This window comes from Tiliqua scincoides, chromosome 2, assembly GCF_035046505.1.
Source record: "Tiliqua scincoides isolate rTilSci1 chromosome 2, rTilSci1.hap2, whole genome shotgun sequence".
Classification (NCBI taxonomy): Eukaryota; Metazoa; Chordata; class Lepidosauria; order Squamata; family Scincidae; genus Tiliqua; species Tiliqua scincoides.
The window spans coordinates 192,265,691-192,287,802 of NC_089822.1; the positions used below are offsets into that span (position 1 = coordinate 192,265,691).

Below are 22,112 nucleotides of genomic sequence, written 5' to 3' on the forward strand. Positions count from 1 at the left end.
CTCAAACTGTGGGTCCGTGGTCCACCAGTGGGTCATGACTCAATTTTTGGTGAAAAGTGTTGTCGAAGGGCAGCGATTGTCTCATGGCACACTGACATAGTACTAAAATTGACAAGGCACACCATCATCAGTCTTTTGACAACTGACAAGGCAGAGTGTACTGCCAGTAGGAGGTTCACATCCCCCAATGGCCCTACTAATAAGTGACCCTTCCCAAAACTTCCACAGCACACCTGCAGACCATTCACAGCATACCAGTGTGCCATGGCACAGTGGTTGAAAATGGGCTGCTGTAGAGGGCTGCACGTTTAAAGGGACAGGACAAGCAAGACAGTGAGAGGCTCTCTTAGGCTATAATCCTATCCCTGTTTTCCTGGGAGTAAGCCCCAATGACTATAATGGGACTTACTTCTGAGGAAACATGCACAGGATTGGTATTACAGTGGTCCACCAGATGCCTCAGGGAGCACACAAGATAACAGGAGACTTGCATCCTGGTGCTACTTCCTTGCATCTGGCAGGTTCAGGTATTTTTCTCAGAGCAGAGCAAAATGCAAGATAACAAGAGACCTGCATCCTGCTGCTAATCCCTTGCATCTGGCAGGTTCAGGTGGTCCCATTGACTATAGTCCCATTGACTATAATGGGACTTACTTCTGAGGAGGCATGCATAGGATTGGGACCTAAGACTGCAATCCTCTCCACACTTTCCTGGGAGTAAGCCCCATTGACTATAATGGATTTACTTCTGAGGAGACAGGCGTAGGACTGGGCTGTTAGGCCTGCACCTTCCTCCCAGTGGCCCAGTGACTCAGCAGCAGGCGGGATGACGCCGCCCGGGAGCCCAGGAGCCTGCCCAGGGAAGCTCCACCCAGCCAGGCCGCCTGGGTCACCTGTGTGCTGCTCCGGCTCTGCTTCCGGAAGCCTCTCCCGCCCGCAGACCAGCTCGCCCCGGTTCTCGCTCCCGGAAGGCGCGAGGTGCTGAGTCACGCTGACTCGCGGGTTGGTCGTGAGAACGCGCCACCCTCTGAAGCACTCCCGGGAGGGGGCAGCCTCCATCCCGCTCTTCCTGCGGGGGGGGGGGGGGGAAGGCCGGCCGCCTTGCTTGCTGCGGGAGGCGGCCGCGGCCTGGGGCCCGCTCCTTCTCCTCCTGCTGACATCACCCCAGCGCCGCGACTCCTCCCCTCGCCTGCCCGGGCAGGGGTGGGGACTTTCCCAGCTCGAGCCCGGCCTCCGCGCAGGCGGCGTCGCCTATAAGAAGCCGGGCGGCTCGCCCGCCGCCAGCAGCGCCGGAGCCGCAGCCCAAGCCGGAGGGAGCCCCGTGGTGCAGCCGCTCGCCTGCCTGCCTCTTCCCGGCCGATTCCTGCTGCGTCACTCCGTCATGGCCCCGCTGACGGTGAAGGCCTACCTGCTGGGCAAGGAGGAGGCGGCCCGCGAGATCCGCCGCTTCGCCTTCGACTCGCCCGCCCGCTACCAGCCCATCCGCGACAAGGTGGCCGAGCTCTTCCAGGGGCTGCTGCGCAACGCCGCCCCGGGCGCCTTCCAGATGTACTACAAGGGTGAGTGTCTGGGGCGGCGCTCCGCAGGCCGAGGCTCTGCGAAGCCGTTGCTGCGCCACAGGGGCGGGAGGAGCGAAGCCTCACCTGTGGAGTGTTGACCTGCCGCCTGGCTGCGAAGGGTGCGGTGCCTGGTTCTGCAGTGGTTAAGGCTGTAGTCCCACTAAGTGTGGCACTTACCTGGGAGTAAGCCCCACTGACTGCAATGGGACTTACTTCTGAGGAGGCATGCATAGGATTGGACTGTAACACACCTGTTGAAACCTGGTGCTCAAATCTGCTTGCTTTGGGAACTGTGCTTGCTGGCAGGTATGAAGCATGGTAACTTGGTTTGGAAAGGCCCTCCATACATGCCCAGGAAGAGGCAGGGTTTTCCACTATCAGGATTTGGGTACACTTCCAAAAATCAGTAAGTTTCCAAACCTATCCAATTTTTCAGGACTGAAGAGTGTGGTGTCTTGGCTTTGCGCCCCCCCCCCCAGCTGTTCTGAAGTGGTTAACACTGCTGTTGAAACCTGGCACTCAAATCTATTTAGAAGCCTTGGGCTAGGAACTGTGCTTGCTAGCAGATGTGAAGCATGGTAACCTGGCATGAAAAGGCACTCCATATGTGCTCAAGGACAGGCAGTGTTTTTCACAGAGTTAACTTTTAGGATTCAGGTACACTTCCAAAAAATCACTAAGGGTGCAATCCTGTACACACTTTTCTAGGAGTAAGCCCCATTTATCAAAATGAGATTTACTTCTGAGTGGACATGCATAGGATTGTGCTCCAATCCAATTTTCCTGCACTGATGTACCTGCAATGAAGCCCCAAGGTAGGAGGCCTCTGTGACTCCCTCCCAGCTGCATCAGTGCTGGAAAGTTGGATAGGATTGGGTCCTAAGCCCCCAATACAAGATATGGTCCCTGGTTCACCCAGAAGTGTACACCAGAAGAATGAGGGTGGGGAATAATCCACTCTTTGGCTGATCAGCTAGAAAGTCAGGGACCCTTAGTTCACATTTTCAGCCCAGTGCTGCTCTAGTATGTGTATAAATACCAGAAGCCTGTGGACATGGCCAGTTGTGTGGTTCCTCTCTAGTTGATTATTGCCCTGACTGGAAGAGATGGTAAGGATCAAATAACCAGGGTCTGTGCAGTTGGCTCTGCCCATTAGCTTTGGTATTCATGCACATAGTGCAGTGCCCTGGCATCTTGCTGCTGGACAGTGTGGCTTCTGTTTCAAGGTATGTGGGGGTCTGACAGTGAAACCAAATGAACTTGTATACTAAGGATGCAGGCCTATACACTCTTTCCTGGGGGTAAACCCCTTGAATATAATGGCACTTCTGAGCAGATATGCCTAGGATTGTGCTGTAAGTGCTCTTAGTAGAAATGGAAGGTAAAAAATCACATAGTGCAATAAGTAGTGGAGCTATTGTGAGGAAGAGAATTGTTGCTGACATTATGAAGATACTTGTTTGCATTGTCAAAATTTTGAAGTGGATCTACCTTTTTGCATGTTTTCTTTGGCAGATGGGTTATGATAGGAATATGATAGTAGGGGGATATGATAGGATGGCGTGGAGCTTTCTGTGAGAGACAGGGAAGAAAGACAAAATGTTCCCTGACTGACCTTCATGAGAGACTAATGGCCTGTTTCCAGATCCTCTCTTTTTAAAAATACTGAACAGTGTATTTGGAATAACTGATTCTGTGCAATGATTTGCCATCCAGATGCAAAGTGAAGGATGCAAAGTGAAGGAAATGGAGCAAGCTCATTTCACTTGTGAGAACAAGGGGTATTTAAAATGTCCTGGGTAGTAACTAGAAGTGACTCTTAGTATGTTCCATTTAGATTACTGTTATTTGGTAGGTTTTAGCTTCTGTGCCTCCCCTCTCCACTTTGGCACATTTACAGGTCGCCAACACAATCTTATGACTTGTTCACATTGCAATTACATTTTTCTCTTGTCTGGTTTAGTGGTGTTAATTTCTTGAACATGGTTACCTCTGTGTGGAACTTGGCATTTCACTTGCAGTAGCACCCAAAGAGACTTATACTATATAGAGAATACTCTGAGGAGGGTACTTGCACCATGTAAGCATACTTGCACATGGCTAATAACAATTGTGTGTTCCTCCATCAATAGACTGTCTTCTGTCAGTCTTGCACATTCCAATAACTTAAAAACAAAACCCCACTTGAAATATAGTGTGGCAGAATGGCACTGTGAGCTCTAAGAAGTTGACATCTGAGGGCTATTTCCCAGAAGAGATCTTGGCAAGAGACCTACTTTGGCACATTAAAAGCAGGGATTTCAAACTGTCTTTGCACCAGCCTGCCACACTTGTGTGTGTTGCCTCAACCCTTGATTGTGCAGAGTCCAACAGATCTGCTTACAGGAGGAGCATACTACTGTTGACTTAACCATGTAAACCAATCTATGCACAGTGCATTATGATCTGGTACAATAGTGGGGTTTGCTGCCATAATAACATCTCTTTAGTTTCTAATCTGCATCAGAATTTTCAGTCTGAGGCTGGGGTAGGATTATGGTTAAGAGACTAAGCTGTGAATCAGGAATGCCCGGTTTAATTTAACCTCTGCCATGAACTCTCTTTGTAGCCTTAGGTGAGCTGTTCCATTTCAGCTGATCCCACACCACACTACTGCACTATGGACATAATACTACTGACCTGCCTTACAGAGAGGTGGTTAGAGCTGGAACCAGAGAGTGCATGGGGTCTCACTTTAAAACTCAGTGGGAAGTTGACTCCTTCCATCAAGTTCCGTGTTGACTGCACTGAGTGGCAGTGGCTCTCCAAGGTTTCAAATAAGCCTTTCCCAGCCTACCTAGAGATACCAGGCATTGAATCTGGGGACCTTTACATGCAAGCATGGGAGTTCTATTATTAATCTATGATCCCTCCTCACATGCCAAATTTTATATAATCTTTCTCCTGTTGAAGTGACTATATATTTTTTTTCAGATGAAGATGGAGATATGATTGCTTTTTCCAGTGATGAAGAACTGAGGCTGGCCCTGCCTTGTGTGAAAGATGGCATTTTTCGTATCTATATTAAAGGTAACCTCTATTACCTCTAGCCAACTTAGTACTGTGGCTCTTTATCAGTACTGGCAGTATCTATCTTGTAATGCGTTTTAGACCAGAGTGGTTAGAAACAGTCTAAAGAGCAGTATCTGAACTATGCAACTCAGAAACATTTTGCTTCAAGCTCCCTTGTGTAGGAATGGTCACTTGTGGGCAAGGCAAGAAAGCCAAGAAGCTTATGAGTCTCAAGAGTTGCGCTGAGTGCCTCATAGGACTTTAAGCTGTACTGGCAAAAAGCCACTATTGAACTGGATGAGGAAGTGTTTCTGGTGGATGATAGTGGCTTTTTGCCAGTGTAGCCTAAAGCTGTATAAAGCCCTGGAGTCAACCCTTGGAGCTCATAAACTTCATTGCTTGCCCTCAAGTGATCATTTTAAGACTGGCTGTTCCTTTGCAACCATAGCTTGTTGCAAGCTGGTTTTGTTAAGGAAAGGTGAGTAATTGCTGGAAAAATCTGCTGAGGAAGGTATAATGCTAGGTGAAGATTGAGAACTTGTCTTGACACATACCTCTCCTGAACATCAGAAGTAGTGATTTTATTTTTTAAATCTGTAGTCAAAGTGTTCATATTCATCAACTCTAAACATCTGTATGGGAAAAAGTTCTTAGATTTGAAGAATGGGCACTGAACTGTGGCTTCAAGGAGTTAACTTATGTATAGCCTTTCCTTAAAAAGATGACATTTATATTGCCAAATCAGACTTGCTCATGCCACAGCTCCAGCTGATAAGATGACTCATAGAGAAACTGTTAAGCTGTCTCATTTTGGGGGTAAAACAAGGGGTGGGGGGATGAAATATGCATTCTTCCCTTGTGGGGGTGTCCTTTATTTTCCTATTATCTGGTCTTGTCTTGGAGAAATAGATCTTTCACTTATAGTAGGATATTGATGCCATACTATTGTGGTAATGGCATGTATGTTTTTTATTCTTCAGAAAAAAAGGAGCTTAAACGTGAACACATTCACCGCCAATCCTGCAGCCAGGAACGACCTCCAAGCGTGGTGCATCCTAATGTGATCTGTGATGGCTGTGATGGGCCTGTTGTGGGTGCCAGATTCAAATGCACAGTCTGTCCAGATTATGACTTGTGCAGTACTTGTGAGGGAAAAGGTGTCCACAAGGATCACAATATGGTCATGTTTCAGAGTCCTTTGCTCAATCCACTTGAGGTGAGTCATGCAGAAAAAAGTTGTGTAAAGGCTCTCTTTGTTACAATGAATTGCAACTGGCTTAGTGCGCAGTCCTAACCAACTTTCCAGCACTGGCATAGCTGTGCCAGTGGGACATCTGCGTCCTGCATTTGGGAGGCAATCATGGAGGCAATTGTTTGTTCCTTTACCTTTGAGTTGCATTGCCCTTATGTCGGTACTGGAAAGTGGGTTAGTATTGTGCCCTTAAAGCAACATCCACTTAATATTTTCCTTCTACCTTTCAGTGGCTTCCTAGAGGTCGCTGGCTTCGTAAGATGAGACATGGTGTTCCACCTATGGCATGGATGCAAGGTTGGGGGCACCATTGCCCTGCCCGTCAGTGTCAAAAATCTGACCAGGCACCAGCCAGCAGCACTGCTGAGAATGCTGTTCCTGAGCAAGGTAAGAATATCTTGAATTTTTTTTTTGTAAATTTCTAGTACAAATAAACTGGTATTCTTAAGATTGTGACTTTTGAAGTTTCATTCCTTTCAGAGGAACTTGCTTTTAAATAGGCATGTTAATGCTTCATCTTAAGTGTGTGACACCAAATTACCTTGCAATAAGTGAAAGGAATTAGGTAGTCTTAAAAGTGTTTGTCGACTTGTCTGTTCTATGCTTTGCTAATGACCTTTTTTAAAAAACAAAACAGGTCCTAGTAATCAGTCTCAGGACCCCAGTGTCACCTTCTTGAAGAGTGTTGGAGAAAGTGTTGCAGCAATTCTGAGCCCACTTGGTAAACAATTGCTTACTTCTATCTAACCATTAGTTTGTTACTGCTGAATGGCTAAATGTTACTTGCAATTATGTCATACTTGTGTATTGTGATGTTTGGAAAATAGAAGGCACATAGTCCCTCTGTTGTAGTTAACTACTCTGTTCCTTCCCTTCCTCCTAAATTTCACTTGGAATTTTGTGGATGGGCTTCTTTGATGTCCTAGAGGTAGTGTTTCAGCTGTGCCTGTTCTTGAATATTATTTCCATGAATCAAGGTAGTGTAGCATAGGCTTAAGTGGTATCTACACAGACTTGGTGCATCCTCTGCATGGTGTAGTCCAATCACAAAAAGAACTGTACAGGTCCAGCCTATTTATCCACGGATTTTTTATACACAGATTTGACGCAACACGAATAGCCTCTGCAAATGAGAATGTGCTGATCCCTGGAGAAGGGGAAAATGCACCCCTTTAAAATCAGTTTTAAAAACTGAACAGTCCTTTAACAGCCTCCTTAATGAGAGGGAGAGAGGGAGGGCGGGCAGCTGGCTGACAATCCATCAATCCTTCTCTCTTCAGTGGACCCCTCTTCCCCCTGAGCAAAGGTGAAAGAAAGGTGATCATTTTGCATTGGTGAAGGGAGGGGCTGAGTGTAAGCTCTCAGCTCTTTGTAAGCTGTTGGAGAAGGACTGATGGATGGATTGTCTTGTTAAGGACTCTTATCTTACATCACAAAGGTCAGCAAGGCTGTTTTTCAATCACCAGAGCAAAGAAACTTTGTTTTTTTAATTGATTTGCTATAGTTTTTTTTGCCATCCCTGTATACACAACAAATGCCTTGTAGATCATACTATGCAAAAGTAGGCTATAAGGACTCCTTAAAACATTGCAAGCTTTTACATAGCAATTTAGGCTATTGAAAAAGTTATATTGACTAGAGTACAAAATTGCTGACACTTTCTGATGGAACATTTCCTGATGTAAACAATTTATCTGTCTTACTCTCTCAGAGGATTTCTTGGAGGGGATATGTAGCGTCTTCCCTCACTTTTTAAACAAGATTACAATACTTGCACTGTATCTTCCTTCCATGCTGGAAGGTAGCCAACATGCGGTTGCAGGTGGCTTCCCATCCAAAAATGTCCAAATTGTTTATATTCAAACTCTAGAGATTTTTGAACTTGCAATGAAATGAAAATGAGATGAAAATGCAATGACGCCTTCAACTATTACTCATTCCCCCTCTTTCTAGGCATTGATGTTGATATTGATGTGGAACATGCAGGACAAAGAAGCAAAGTGGAACCCAAGCAGGGTAGTTCTGAGAAGAGCAGCTCCAAACCTACAAGCAGTTCCAGTGACCACACCCCAGCGGATGCCAGTGGTGTGCAGAAACCTTCTTCAGAGGCAGGAGATGCTCTTACAGACCAGTTGCAGGAGATGCAGGTAGATTCTCCCCCTGCACAAATGCAAGAGGAATGTCTCTTGCAACAGGTATGAGACTTCTGATTTTGTAACTTCTCAGTTTTGAAACGTGCAGATTTGATTTCACTTATAATGGTCATTAAAACTAGTAAGTGCAAAAGAGTATCTCTACAAGTTCACTTGACTACTTGTTTAGCTGTAGTAATGTTTGGAGGGAAACAGTGACAGAACCATTCTTGTGCTGGTATTAATTCTGTTTACATTAGGCCTTGAACTGGCATGGCTTGCCAAGGCTAGAAAAATTACAAAACTAAAATGATACTTAGATCCTGAAAATTAGACACAGGCTAAAGCTGAGCAAAATAATTGTGGTAAATATTAAGTCAGTTCTGCCCAATGTTGCATATTCGCATCAGGGAGCAAATGTGGCCAGGCAAAAATGGGTTAAGGTAGGGAGAACCAAAATAAGGCCAAGTATTTCCAAAGGGTGTAGAAATATTCTCTATGGGTTTCTTGGATATTGTAATATTCCAAGAGTGTAGTGTTGAAGCTGGAAAAATCACTAACATCTAGTTGGTTTGAGCCTTTACATTTAAGACTGCATCTTTAAGTCTTCCATCTTTTTGTTTAGTAATTGCAAATTAGAAACTTAAAGCAGTGTTGAACAGAATCAAGCTACTGAAGTTCCTCATCAGGAAAAGGTTGTTAATCAAAGGATATGCCATCTTAAGAGGCTGAGTCTTCTGACACATTGGGGCTTCAGTTGAAAGTGTAATTTAAGAAACTAGGAAATCTTGGGCCTAATCATATCCAACTTTCCAGTACTGATGCAGCCATCCCAATTGGGTGTGCCCTGCACTCTGTGGTGGGGGCAGTCACGGAGACCTCATCAAGGGAATGCTTATTGTCTTTCCTTAGGGCTACTTTGTGGCTACATCCGCACTGGACAGTTGGATAAGATTGGACTCCTCATCTTCTAAAATGGTCTTGCTATTAAATGAGGGTTGGCTAGTTTGGAGCTCATTATTAAACTGGAACATCCCAATTTAAGTACATGGTGGTAGTACAAAATTCAGGCATAGTTTTACAATTAGAGCAATGCAATCCTGTACAAAACTGGAAACAATTTATGTTTTATGGAAAAAAGTTTATGGCAATGCTGGGAAACAATTATAGAAGAATGAGTATTGTAGGCTAGCTTTTTGTACAGTAATGCAAACTCACTTTGCTGTAACTTTGCTGTTTCTTTGGGTGATTTTATATAAAAATACAATGTGGTTAAAGGCAAAAATTAGCAACACCAGTCTGGTTGGAAGAGAAGGTACCTGTCCTAGAATAAGTACTGTAGTTAGGTGGCTGGATTTCTAAAGGGGATTTTTTAACACACTGAAGTAACCTAAAAACATTCTTGTGGTATAATGTAACTATTAATCTTGCACATGAAGTTCTTGGGCATGTAAATATATATTCTGTTAAGATTTTCTATGTTAGAATTGTCTTTCAGCTTGTATCTATTCTTGTGCATTAAGATTCTCTGTATTCTCCACTTTTAAGAGTAGAGGCTAAAGTGACCAAACGCTACTACCTATAACATATACTAACTAGATGCAGTTCCATTAGCAGTCAGCCTGTTAAGTACTTGTGCATATAATATTGGAGCAGGTTTTCACACTTCTGCATCTGTTACCATAGGAACCGGGTGAATCCAGTAGTAGTAGTTCTGGGGCAGATGAAGACTGGACCCATTTATCCTCAAAGGAAGTTGATCCTTCAACTGGTGAACTGCAATCCTTACAAATGCCAGAAACAGACAGTCTGAACTCAGATTCAGCTCAAGCTTGTACCAGTACTGGACCAACAGGATTGCGAGAAGCTGCACTCTATCCTCACCTTCCACCAGGTAACAAGCAATTGAACATGCAACCTGCTGGCATGCAAGCCATTGCTATTTCGGAGACCAAATTCTGCTCTGACATACTTGTGTGCCTTCCCTGTGGCAGCATAGATGACAAGAATGCTCAGAATGTACAGCCCATGTGGAGTATCTAGTAACTTGTGGAAAAAGGGTTGCCAAGCCTACTGTTAAATAGAATTCTGTAGTCCTCTGAAACGATCACTTCATATAAGTGATGAGCATCAATCTTTTACTTTTGGAGTCCCTTTTCTGCCATCTTAACTTATAAATTTTGTAAATCAAACTCTACAGTATGCACCAAACCTGGGTCTTGACATTTATCTATTCACTTCATGTTGTGTGGGTACCTTTCTCCCACAAAACAAGTAGATCAATAAATGATCAGTCTAATCCAAGCCCCTTGACTATAGTAAGTTCTTCCTGGTCAACTGAATAACAGGCTAATTGTCTTCACAGAGGCAGATCCCCGTCTGATTGAATCCTTGTCCCAGATGCTGTCTATGGGATTCTCGGATGAAGGAGGTTGGCTCACCCATCTGCTGCATTCCAAGAACTATGACATCGGGGCAGCCCTGGATACTATCCAATATGCCAAGCACCCACCAGCTTCCTAAACATTAATGCAATCTATAATTCCTAAAGCAGATTGTTAAAGCTGCTGATAAACAGCTATCTTTTTCTATCTTCCTTTCAGTAATTTGACTGTATTTGTCTTCATTCATATTCTAAAAATAAATATTCATACTAATTTTCCCACTTATACTACTGCAGTGATAGTCTTATGCTCATTCAACACGCTATACAAGACATACTAATATTTACAGTTGGAACAACTGTGTAGGTGGAAAAATTAGAGTGTAACTTCTCTTCAAGTATTGAATATACAGCAAGCTTAGCGAAAACAGTTACACAGGTGGAGGTATAGTTAACTCAAGCCAAGAATTTACACCTTTCAGAATGCAGTTGTAGCATTACATATAACACAGCTGTGGTACTTACCTTCCTAAAGTGTATTTAGAATCAAGTTACCTGTCCATAAACACTGCCCTATTTAAAGTGAGGGTGTGGTTTAGAGCAGTATTTCTCAATCACTGGTACTCAAGGTGGCATCTGGTGGTACATGTAGGAACCCCAGATCCATGCCACCTGGCAGCAAGACCAGGCTTGGCGAGCAGAGCTCTAGCATGTACTTCTCACTCCTTTGAAAAACTGCTCCTGTACATGGAGCCTCTTACCAGTGTTTGTTGTGTAATGACATCATTGCCAGTCACTTCCAGTAGGTGGACCATGCAGAGTGGTAGGAAATGCTGGTTTAGAGGGCAAGAGAGGCCTTCTACAGGTAAGTTTGCCAATCTTCCCTACTACTCTTCTGTGCTTAGGTTCCCCCCCCCCAACTTGGGCTTAGATACCCAAAATGAGTACAGCTGAAAGAAAAGGTACTAGGTAGAGAACATGTTGGCAAATATGCAGTTAAAAACACTGCCACTTTATGTAGGTAACAAAACATGAACTGAAATTACGAAGGCATTTTTGGTTTTGTTCTAAAGAACTATGCAACTGTCTGCTACATCACTTTAAATAAAAACAACCACCCCAGTATGTTTCAATATCTTCGGCTAGCACTTTTCCCACCCACCCCTTCTTGAGTATGACTAGCTTAAATATCAGGGACATATAGCTGAAGGGGCTATATGCAAAAGGAGAGCTTGTAGATGACTTCTTGTAGACAGTTCATTAGTGTAGAAGTCATCTACAAGCTCTCCTTTTTGCACTGTCCTTTGATTTCAGCCCCTTTTTTCTGCTGGGGAGAGAGGGACGCTTAACTTTGCAACCATGCCAATTGTATCTAAATTTCCCTGTCTCCACTATACAGTGAACAACAGTAACAGCCTCAGAACAGCTCCAGGCAAGACTGGAGCACAGCTCTAGTCACATCTGGAGCTAGGTGGACCCCAAATTTTGTGTGACTTGGGTTTCACACAAAATTTGCTTGTGTATTTGCATGGGTTCCAGGAATGGAACTCTTGAGAATAACGAGGCTCTAACTGTATTCTCCTCAAGTAATAGATAATGGTAATAAACACAGTAGAAAGAGACATGCTGTAGAGACTGAACTGTCTAAAGATAATCATCAAAATCATCTGTAGAAAAAAGGCTTCTATACAGATTCTTGACATTAGATACAGCAGGAAGGCTTGAAGAAGGAACAGAAGCAGGTTTTTCAGGTAGCCTGTTGCACAAATTAAGAGGAGAACTAGCTAAAACTAGAGTCTCCCCACTTCTGACTGTAGGTATCCTGTTTATTCCAACATATTCAGCATTTGAGACCTGATCTAGCAGGCTGGATGTATGCTTCTTTGGTTCAGGATCCCAGTTAGAGGGGGTGACACCAATGTCACTGGCTGCCATGTCATCACTCGCAGGTAATGTAGGCGTTTTGACTGGTGACTCCAGTCTCTCTTGTACAGGGGCAGTCAAACCACTGCTATTATCACACTCCTTTGACAAAAGGAATTTCTCCCACTTTGAAAGTGCAGCACCTCTTGACCCTGGCTCTTCATTCTTTCCATGCCTCAAGGGCACTTCAGCAGCAGGAGCTATCAGACTTTTACATGTAGTATCGACACAGCTTTTTGTATCTGCAGTGGCTGCACCTCTTCTGCTCTGTAAAACAGGAAGCAAACAGCAATATCATACTGCAAACAGTTATTTGCATGCCAGTGTCTGTTGGTATAATAGGATAACCCTGCACATTGTGCAAATAGGTTAAACCTATTTGCTTCCTTTAACATTTTTAATACGAGTATTTTTGCTCTATAGCATACACTTATTGAGGAATACACTGATCTAGATTGCTCAGATTGATGAGAAGACATCCTTCTGAAGAAAGGTAGACCATTGGGCACCACTATGCAACTACACAGAGTTTGGTTCTCCATGGACCAAACCACACATTATGTAGTTTGGGCCTGCATGTATGGGTCTCAATTGTGTGTGTGCATGAGACAGGTGAAAAAGATGCACAACTGAGACTGCAGCATGCAGAGGGTGGATATTTAACACTTTTTTCTCAACCTGCAGTCTCAACTAGTCAAACACACCCACACCGAGCTGTATTAGGCTCAACAGGAAAACTTCACTTCTAGGGGTAAAAGCAGCTACAAAGGGGTGATTTTAATTGGGGCCATGACACAAAGGGAAGATTTCATCCTGACTCTCTCCTCCTGTACTATTTAACCAAACGTAGGCTTGGCCTTAGCATTTCCTTTACATTCTGGTCCTATCAGCCAATGGAACTTGCTTCCACACAATGTATTTAGGAGTAGTGAGCTAGGGAGGGACAATGAAACAAGACAGATCTATGCTTGCACAGTACACAATTCAAAGGTAAGACAACAATTTAACATTCTTGTTTTTTTTCATTCAATTTTAATTGAGGCTGAATCAGCTAAGAAGGACATTCTATCTAGTCTACCTTAAATTTAAAGTTGATTCAATTAAGACAATAAAACATCCTTCTCGATCATGGAAGCTTAATGAGCAGCTTGATACTTCTTTTATAGCAATGTAAACATAATGCATCATACAGATAGAGACTAATCACATCATGGGGAAAGTATGGGATGTCAAACAGTGGCAATGGGTATCAAGGCTAAGTAAAAACCAACTCACTGAAAAAGGCACACTGCTTGATTGGTAGTAAGAGTTAGAATATAGAGTAACACCATTATGCTTTCAAAGATTATCTTTAAAGCCCTTCCAAGCATTACATCAAACTTTACTCCTTGGGCAGGGAATTTTGTATTTTTAATACCATAAAAGGCCCTTAGTATCAGGGAACAAGAAATATTTGCAATCCTATGAAGACACTGAATACCTCAAAGCATCTGCTATTCTTTGCCAATCCAGCAACTCTCTTTTGATCTGGTCCCTGGTCATCAGTAGGGTATGATCTGGTTGTTTTGTGTTTCCTAGCAGGTACAAAGTTGAGAGAGGAAGAGAGTCCAGTTAATGCAAACAAAGCCATGTGTCAACACTGGCTTTGTCTGTTATTCTAGAATCTAGTAAACTAGTTTTCCTCTGACACATTTACTAAAAAGGGCACCACAGAAAAAAGTTACAGGGAAGCACAATTTATGCACCTTGGATTCTTTGCTGTGTTCTTCCTAGAATGATAAGTCTGCTTTTCTGTCAACACCATCTCCTCCTCCTCATGTTCATCAAACTTTTTGTCCAGATATTTAGTCCAGCGGCTAGTCAAACCCACCTTTTGTTCCTACAAAGTAGCAAAAATGTTAGTTAGAACTCCCACTAAAAGTGCAATCCCACACAGTTACCCAGAAACAAGTCTCACTGTGTTCAGTTGGGCTCACTCCCTTGTAAGTGTGTTTAGGATTGCAGAATAACTGTTGTCTTGCTTTTAATTATTGTTACCCCAATTGTAAGAAATTTGACTAAGAGGCAGGTAACTTTGTGCACAAAGTTCTAGGCCCAAGAAATTCCAAATTCCCTGCCAAGAAAATCTTAATTCTGTGACTGATACATTATGTAAATGGAACAAATTTACATAGTTTATTCTGGGTTTGCTTGTCATGAGGAAGGACACAAAACCATGCAGGGCACTCAAAAGTCTTATATCTCTGGTTTATAATTTTTAGTAGGCATTTGCTATGACATACAATGGTTAAAAAAAATGCTTGAAACTACAAGGCCTAGAAATGTCAAGTGAAATTCAAGATCCTTTGACAGCTTAGTTCTGCACCCAGTACCACATTTCACTTCTTCTGAGCACTCACAGAACTGTGACATACACACAGAGATTGCCAAATAACACATGGAATTTGTTTCTCACTTACCTCAAAGAATGAAGTTTCTTAAGCATATAGATACATCAGCATGTGTAGGAATTAGAAAATTCCTAAAGATCTTGTTCCAGTTTTAAATGCATTCAGACTGCCAGTGCATAAGGATTCGTTTTTGATTTTGTCCTGAAGATACTTGCATAATCCAAAAGGGGCTTACCTGGCAGCACAAATTCTCTTCCATTCTAACTACTGTATTTTCATCCCCACTTTCTCCTGGTTCTTCTGCATGTCTAAAAGTAATAAATGCATCTCGTAAATGCAAGTTGAACCACTATATATTTGGGTGCGTCTGTGTTTACGTTGAAATATGAACACAAACTGCGGAGAATCATGTGAAGACTCTACAAGATAAAGAGTCCAAAGGGGAAAGCAGTGTCCTAAACAAAACAGGATGTGTAACTTTGGATAAAGCAGTCACTGAGCTAACATTTTTAAAATTAAGGGACAAATGAAATCTGATACACAGTACTTGTAATGAAAAAGGATTCATGCTAAGATGGTATGTGTAAATCCTATTATATGATGCAGTGTCCTTGTCAACAAAACCTCAATTACGGCAACAAACAAATTCAGAGAATTTGGGGTATGTCCAAAACTTTAGGAATCGGCACTAAAACCAGCAGTTTCACTCAAGCACATGGGAATTAAGTTGTGCCTACATATAGATTCTTTCTGCAAAATTTTTTTTTGCTTTTTGCACTGTTGAATCAACTTCTATAAAAGTCAAGCATAACTTCTCCAGTGTCAGTTTTCTAATATTTCCTGTCAATGCGATGAGACATTTTTGGATGACTCCACCCCCAAGTTTGCCAGTCCACACTGGAATTAGGTATGTGGTAGATGTGGGCCCAATCCTATTCAACCTTCCAGAGCTAATGCAGCCACAATGAAGCCTGTGGTAAGGGAACAAACATTGTTTGTTGAGGAAGTCTCTGTGACTACCCTCCCCCCCCCACACACACTGCAGGATGCAGTACATGCCCCATTCGCATAGTGCTTTGATGCTGGAAAGTTGTAAAAGATTGAGCTCTGTATCATTTATTTACATCTTTGCACTGCAAGGATGACTTACACAATAACAATATATTCTACATTTCCAATTAAATGTATATGAACTACAATGAATATTTAATTTGTAATACAAATTTATACAGGCACAAAGGAGGCACAAAAGTGCTAATACCATACCTAACTACGTTGGCAGGTGCCTGCTCCACCTCACCTTGCAGTAAATTTAGTTTTTGTACGTGGCACCTGCAATCAAATCCAGAACCCTGGCCAAAAACCTAAAAAAGAACAAAGTGTTATGGAAATGTTTTATAGCTCTTTCATGTGATTTTGACAATGACACACTATCATAACTGCATTGGTGAGGAGCACCACGTCTCAAAAAATTCTTTTAAGGTTGTGCTCTTCTACTTATAGTTGATCTGAAACACACACAACTTTATTTTTTTTGACGAAACGTATTATTATTGGTCAGATTTCCACTCCATTCCACACTTAACCCATTTTTGCCCAGCCCACAGGTGTACACATTTGGTCCCTGTTACGTATATGCAGCGTTGGGCAGAAATGGCTTAAATTAATATAAGAATGAACTCCACCTATTTTTTGGCATACCTTAACACAGTGCTTCCCAAAGAGTGGGTCGGGATCCACCAATAGATCACAAGCTAATTCTGGTGGGTTGCAAAAAGTTTCTGAAATTTTTTTTTTAAACTTTGGAAGCACCCTTGCCCAGTTTGCAGAAGAAAATTGCAGCAGCAGGAAATCTGGATGGAGAGACCACTCTTGTGGCTGAAATAATCTGTGGTATGGTGTTATCTTCATAGCATTATATGAAAATGCCATATTTTCTCTAGTAATTGGTGTGCCATAGATCATGTGGGAACCCATTTTTAGCCTACTGTCTGGCCTGGAAGTCCACAACTGCGCATCTTGCTCTCCAGCCTTCTGGGTACCCTGAAGTGACTGTAAAAAGGTTTGGGGGAAACAGTCCTCCATTTCTAGGGAGTGTCTAGCAGATGTTTACACATACTATATGCAAGATCTTTAGCAGCCTTGAGAGCATAGGACTTTGATTATTTGTATTGGCAACCTTCAGTCTCGAAAGACTATGGTATCGCGCTCCGAAAGGTGGTTCTGGCACAGCGTCCAGTGTGGCTGAAAAGGCCAATCCGGGAGTGACAATCCCTTCCACACCGGGAGCAAGTGCAGTCTGTCCCTGGTCTGTCTCCCTGGCTATGGGCCTTCCTTCTTTGCCTCTTAGCCTCAGACTGTTGGCCAAGTGTCTCTTCAAACTGGGAAAGGCCATGCTGCACAGCCTGCCTCCAAGCGGGCCGCTCAGAGGCCAGGGTTTCCCACTTGTTGAGGTCCATCCCTAAGGCCTTCAGATCCCTCTTGCAGATGTCCTTGTATCGCAGCTGTGGTCTACCTGTAGGGCGCTTTCCTTGCACGAGTTCTCCATAGAGGAGATCCTTTGGGATCCGGCCATCGCCCATTCTCACGACATGACCAAGCCAACGCAGGCGTCTCTGTTTCAGCAGTGAATACATGCTAGGGATTCCAGCACGTTCCAGGACTGTGTTGTTTGGAACTTTGTCCTGCCAGGTGATGCCGAGGATGCGTCGGAGACAGCGCATGTGGAAAGCGCTCAGTTTCCTCTCCTGTTGTGAGCGAAGAGTCCATGACTCGCTGCAGTACAGAAGTGTACTCAGGACGCAAGCTCTGTAGACCTGGATCTTGGTATGTTCCGTCAGCTTCTTGTTGGACCAGACTCTCTTTGTGAGTCTGGAAAACGTGGTAGCTGCTTTACCAATGCACTTGTTTAGCTCGGTATCGAGAGAATGAGTGTCGGAGATCGTTGAGCCAAGGTACACAAAGTCATGGACAACCTCCAGTTCATGCTCAGAGATTGTAATGCAGGGAGGTGAGTCCACATCCTGAACCATGACCTGTGTTTTCTTCAGGCTGACTGTCAGTCCAAAATCTTGGCAGGCCTTGCTAAAACGATCCATGAGCTGCTGGAGATCTTTGGCAGAGTGGGTAGTGACAGCTGCATCGTCGGCAAAGAGGAAGTCACGCAGACAATTCAGCTGGACTTTGGATTTTGCTCTCAGTCTGGAGAGGTTGAAGAGCTTTCCGTCTGATCTGGTCCGGAGATAGATGCCTTCTGTTGCAGTTCCAAAGGCCTGCTTCAGCAGGAGAGCGAAGAAAATCCCAAACAAGGTTGGTGCAAGAACACAGCCCTGCTTCACTCCGCTTCGGATGTCAAAAGGGTCTGATGTGGAGCCATCGAAGACAACAGTGCCCTTCATGTCCTTGTGGAAAAATCTGATGATGCTGAGGAGCCTGGGTGGACATCCAATCTTGGGGAGGATCTTGAAGAGGCCGTCTCTGCTGACCAGGTCGAAAGCCTTTGTGAGATCTATGAAGGCTATAAAGAGTGGCTGTCGTTGTTCCCTGCATTTCTCCTGCAGTTGTCTAAGGGAGAATACCATATCAGTGGTGGATCTGTTGGCTCGGAATCCACACTGTGATTCTGGATAGACGCTCTCTGCAAGTACCTGGAGCCTCTTTAGTACAACTCGGGCAAACAGCTTTCCTACAACGCTAAGGAGAGAGATGCCGCGGTAGTTGTTGCAGTCACCCCTGTCACCTTTGTTCTTGTACAGCGTGATGATGTTTGCATCCCTCATGTCTTGAGGTACTCCACCTTCTCTCCAGCAGAGACAGAGGATTTCATGCAGCTCAGTGACGATGATCTCTTTGCAGCATTTTAGGACTTCAGCAGGGATGCTGTCTTTTCCAGGTGCCTTGCCAAAGGCAAGGGAGTCCAGGGCCACGTGAAGTTCTTCTAGGGTTGGTTCACTGTCAAGCTCTTCCAGCACAGGCAGGCACTCAATGTTGTTCAGTGCTTTGATTATTGTTCAGTGCTTTGATTATTATTGATAACTATATTAATAATAAACAACATTTCTTTCTATATCTTTTTTGTTTATTAAAGCTATGTAGACTGCGATAGTCATTTTAAAAAGTGGGTCCCAGTGCTGAAAAGTTTGGGGATCACTGCATTAACATGTTCAAATAATCTGAATAGGCAAATTTCTTCCCTTTTTTCTTTCTTTCTTGACATTTTTTTATAGTAGTGTTCCCGCAATATATTATCAACCTGCTAGTCTAGTTGTTTAACTTTTCTTAACCCTCCAATTATGTGAGCAAATGCTGACTTTGCAAACTAAAGAAAGAATTTAATCCTATATTACCATATTACTTTATCCAAAATGGAGATAAATAAGAATCTGAGTGGCAAATCTGCGATCCAAATCTGCGCTGGAGCAGGCAAGCCAGGAGGCTTGCGCTGCATCCAACGCAGGTTCGCTGGCTGCAGCAGCTCAGCCAGAGGCAAGGGGAAGGTTTTCCCCTTACTCCTGGGTAAGGGCTGCGAATCCCAATGGGTCTCCTCAGACCTGCGCCACCTCTGGTGGTGACGCAAGTCTGAGGAGAGCGGAGTGGCCTGAAGCCGCTCCGTTCTCCCCGGGGATGGGGGTTGGGATCTGGCATAACCACTGGGTCCCAGCTCCGCCCCCGGCTCCCCATGAGCCCAGCCCCAGGGCCACCTATTGCCCACCCTGAAATTCCCCCCCATGCCTACCTTCGCTGCTTGTGTCGGCGCAGGTGTGCTGGCACAAGTCGTGGCGAGGAAGCCACTGAGGAGGCTTCTGCTGGCCTCCATGCGTTGGCACATCTAGAAGCTTCCTCCCACGGAGGCGCAAACGTGCTTTACAGCATGTTTGCGACCCTCCCAGGGTACCTATGCCAGCATAAGTGCCGGTTAGGATTGCGCCCAAAGTTCTCTAATACTATGATAGTCAGAAGAAAAAGCATCCTAATACAATCCAGCCCCAGTATCAGAATGAACCCTAGACAGGCTCACTCATTACTCACCTTTAGAAGGGACTGCTTTTCACCACACATTTTGCAATTCCATTTTTTGCTCTTTTTAATCTAGGAGAGAATCACAGCAGATAACTGCTCTAAAGCTACAATCCAAAATGTTATAGACAGTGTTCCAAATACTAAGTTTATTTTATTCTAAAAGAACACACATGAATATTCTTTCCACAAAATATGTAATCAATTCAACTCGGAATACACACGGAAAATTATGCTTCAGTTACATACTGTACTCAATACCACGATATCTTGTTGACCTAAAACAGACATGAATTCCCATAATAATAATGGTCCAAGTTGAACAGAATCTGGTTTCAGACTGTAATCTAGCATCCTGGTTGACAATACACCATAAACTCCCCCACTGAATGCTCCTCCGAAGACTACCAGAAAGTGTGGAGAAAGGAGCCTCCTACAACTGGCACTTCAGCAAGTGCTGGACAACCAGAGAGGGCAAATGGAATACCTACAGCCACAGCCAACACTTCAGTGGTCTGTGTAGGAGTGCTCACTTGGAGTGATACTGGAAGTGATCAAAGGTGATCATCTTTTTTTCCCCCAAGACCTTGTGGACCACTTCTCAGAGTCTCATGGACCACCTGTGGTCCCCATACCCAAGTTGGGAACCAATGATCAATATGGTAGCCACTCCTTTCAGGAATCATAGGGGCAGCATGCTTTCATTCAGCTATTTCGAAATGCAGTAGATCTTATATATATTGTATTGCATTCTTTATTTACATAAGAGGAGCCCTGCTGGATCAGGCCAAAAGTCCACTGAGTCCAGCTTCCTGTAACTCATGGTGGCCCACCAGATGTCTCAGGGAGCACTCAAGACAACAAGAGACCTGCATCCCGGTGCCCTCCCTTGCACTGGCATTCTAAGGTTTCCTACATCTAAAATAAGGAGGTTGCACATGCCCATCAGGGCTTGTAACCCGGATAGACATTTCCTTCAGAAATGTGATCAATCCCCGTCTTAAGGCACCCAGGCCAGATGCCACCCCCACATCCTGTGGCAAGGAGTTCCACAGACTAACCCCCTCTCAAAGGCACCCAGGCCAGATTCCACCCCCACATCCTGTGGCAAGGAGTTCCACAGACTAACCCCCTCTCAAAGGCACCCAGGCCAGATTCCACCCCCGCATCCTGTGGCAAGGAATTCCACCAACTAATCCCACGCTAGGTAAAAGCATATTTTCTTTTTTCTGTCCAAATCTCCCGACACTCAATTCTAGGGGCTGTCCCCTGGTTCTGCTATTGTGTGTGAGAGAGAAGAGGATCCCTCGACCCGGAGTCTGCGTGCCACGGGTCATCTCGCACCCAAGCAGTGAGCAGCCTCTCGCTCCAGCAAGGCGACCGCATCCAGGGCCTTGGCACGCAGAGAGAAGCCCGGAAGCCGCTGCTAGCCCAGGAGAGGGAGAGTTTCCAAAAGCCTTCCGCCCCTCGTCCCTCACCTGCTGCACTTGGAAGACCCTACAGAAGCAGCACCTCAACACCTGAAACTGTTGAGCCATGGCGAGGCTCTGGGCGGGAGCCAAGGGGCGCGCGGGGGTCGTCCCCACAGCACAGCACAGCACAGCACAGCACGCTCGCCTTCGCGCCCAGGCTTGGACCTCAGCTCCGCTCCTCGGCGGGAAAGCGCGCGCAGCCCAGAAACAGCCTGAACGCTCGCTTCGCCGTTCAGCGCTTCTTATTGGCTGAGCCGCACGCGCTGCAGGCTGCGAAAGTTCTGAGCGCGACCTCATTGGATGAAAGGATCAAAGTGTCCGAAGGACCTTTGTCTGAACAGAGACCCAAGTATGTGCCGGACTGGAGTAGACTGGACTGGACTGGACGGGAGGGGCTTGGCGCTCAAGATTCTGCTCACTCTCTTTGTAGCCCTCTCCTATGTCAGCAGGAGACCGTGGAGGCTTCATGGCTGCAGTGATTTGGCAGCAGCACCTCTCTTCCTTCCCTCCAGTGTTTCTCAAACTGTGGGTCGGGACCCACTTGGTGGGTCGAGAGCAATTTCAGGTGGGTCGCCTTTCATGTCAATATTTTATTTTTAATAGATTGGGCTTGATGCTACCCTGGTATGTGACTGCATTTGGGGCAATGTGACAGACCTGCACTTCTAAAAGGCTAATCTGTATATGCTTTTAACAATGATAGTCAATGGGACCTAATTCTGGGTAAGTGTGGGTAGGACTGAAGCCTAGGATTGCTAAAAATTTTCCTGCTTGATGATGTCACTTCTGGTCATGACATCACTTCCGGCGGGTCCTGACAGTTTCTAATTCTAAAAAGTGGGTCCCGGTGCTAAAAGTTTGAGAACCACTGCCCTAGAAGGGAAAATAAGCTCATGCTTTTCAGCACCTTTCTGTGTACAAAATGAGGCTACAT

General features: G+C 44.6%; 2 protein-coding genes across 2 annotated transcripts; one reads left to right on the forward strand and one right to left on the reverse strand.

The window, feature by feature from the left end:
- Positions 1-1,181: 1,181 nt before the first annotated feature.
- Positions 1,182-10,663, forward strand: SQSTM1 (sequestosome 1). The gene is made up of 8 exons (XM_066614022.1): positions 1,182-1,559; positions 4,533-4,628; positions 5,591-5,826; positions 6,093-6,249; positions 6,500-6,583; positions 7,816-8,057; positions 9,681-9,888; positions 10,360-10,663. Exons 1-8 carry the CDS (start codon positions 1,382-1,384, stop codon positions 10,515-10,517), a joined length of 1,359 nt encoding a protein of 452 aa, XP_066470119.1. The 5' UTR covers positions 1,182-1,381; the 3' UTR covers positions 10,518-10,663.
- A 975-nt stretch (positions 10,664-11,638) lies between these two features.
- Positions 11,639-21,267, reverse strand: MRNIP (MRN complex interacting protein). Its single transcript, XM_066614023.1, has 7 exons — positions 21,185-21,267; positions 19,719-19,778; positions 15,957-16,054; positions 14,926-14,998; positions 14,046-14,179; positions 13,781-13,874; positions 11,639-12,567 (listed from the first exon to the last, which is right to left on the reverse strand). Exons 1-7 carry the CDS (start codon positions 21,242-21,244, stop codon positions 12,022-12,024), a joined length of 1,065 nt encoding a protein of 354 aa, XP_066470120.1. The 5' UTR covers positions 21,245-21,267; the 3' UTR covers positions 11,639-12,021.
- Positions 21,268-22,112: the final 845 nt, after the last annotated feature.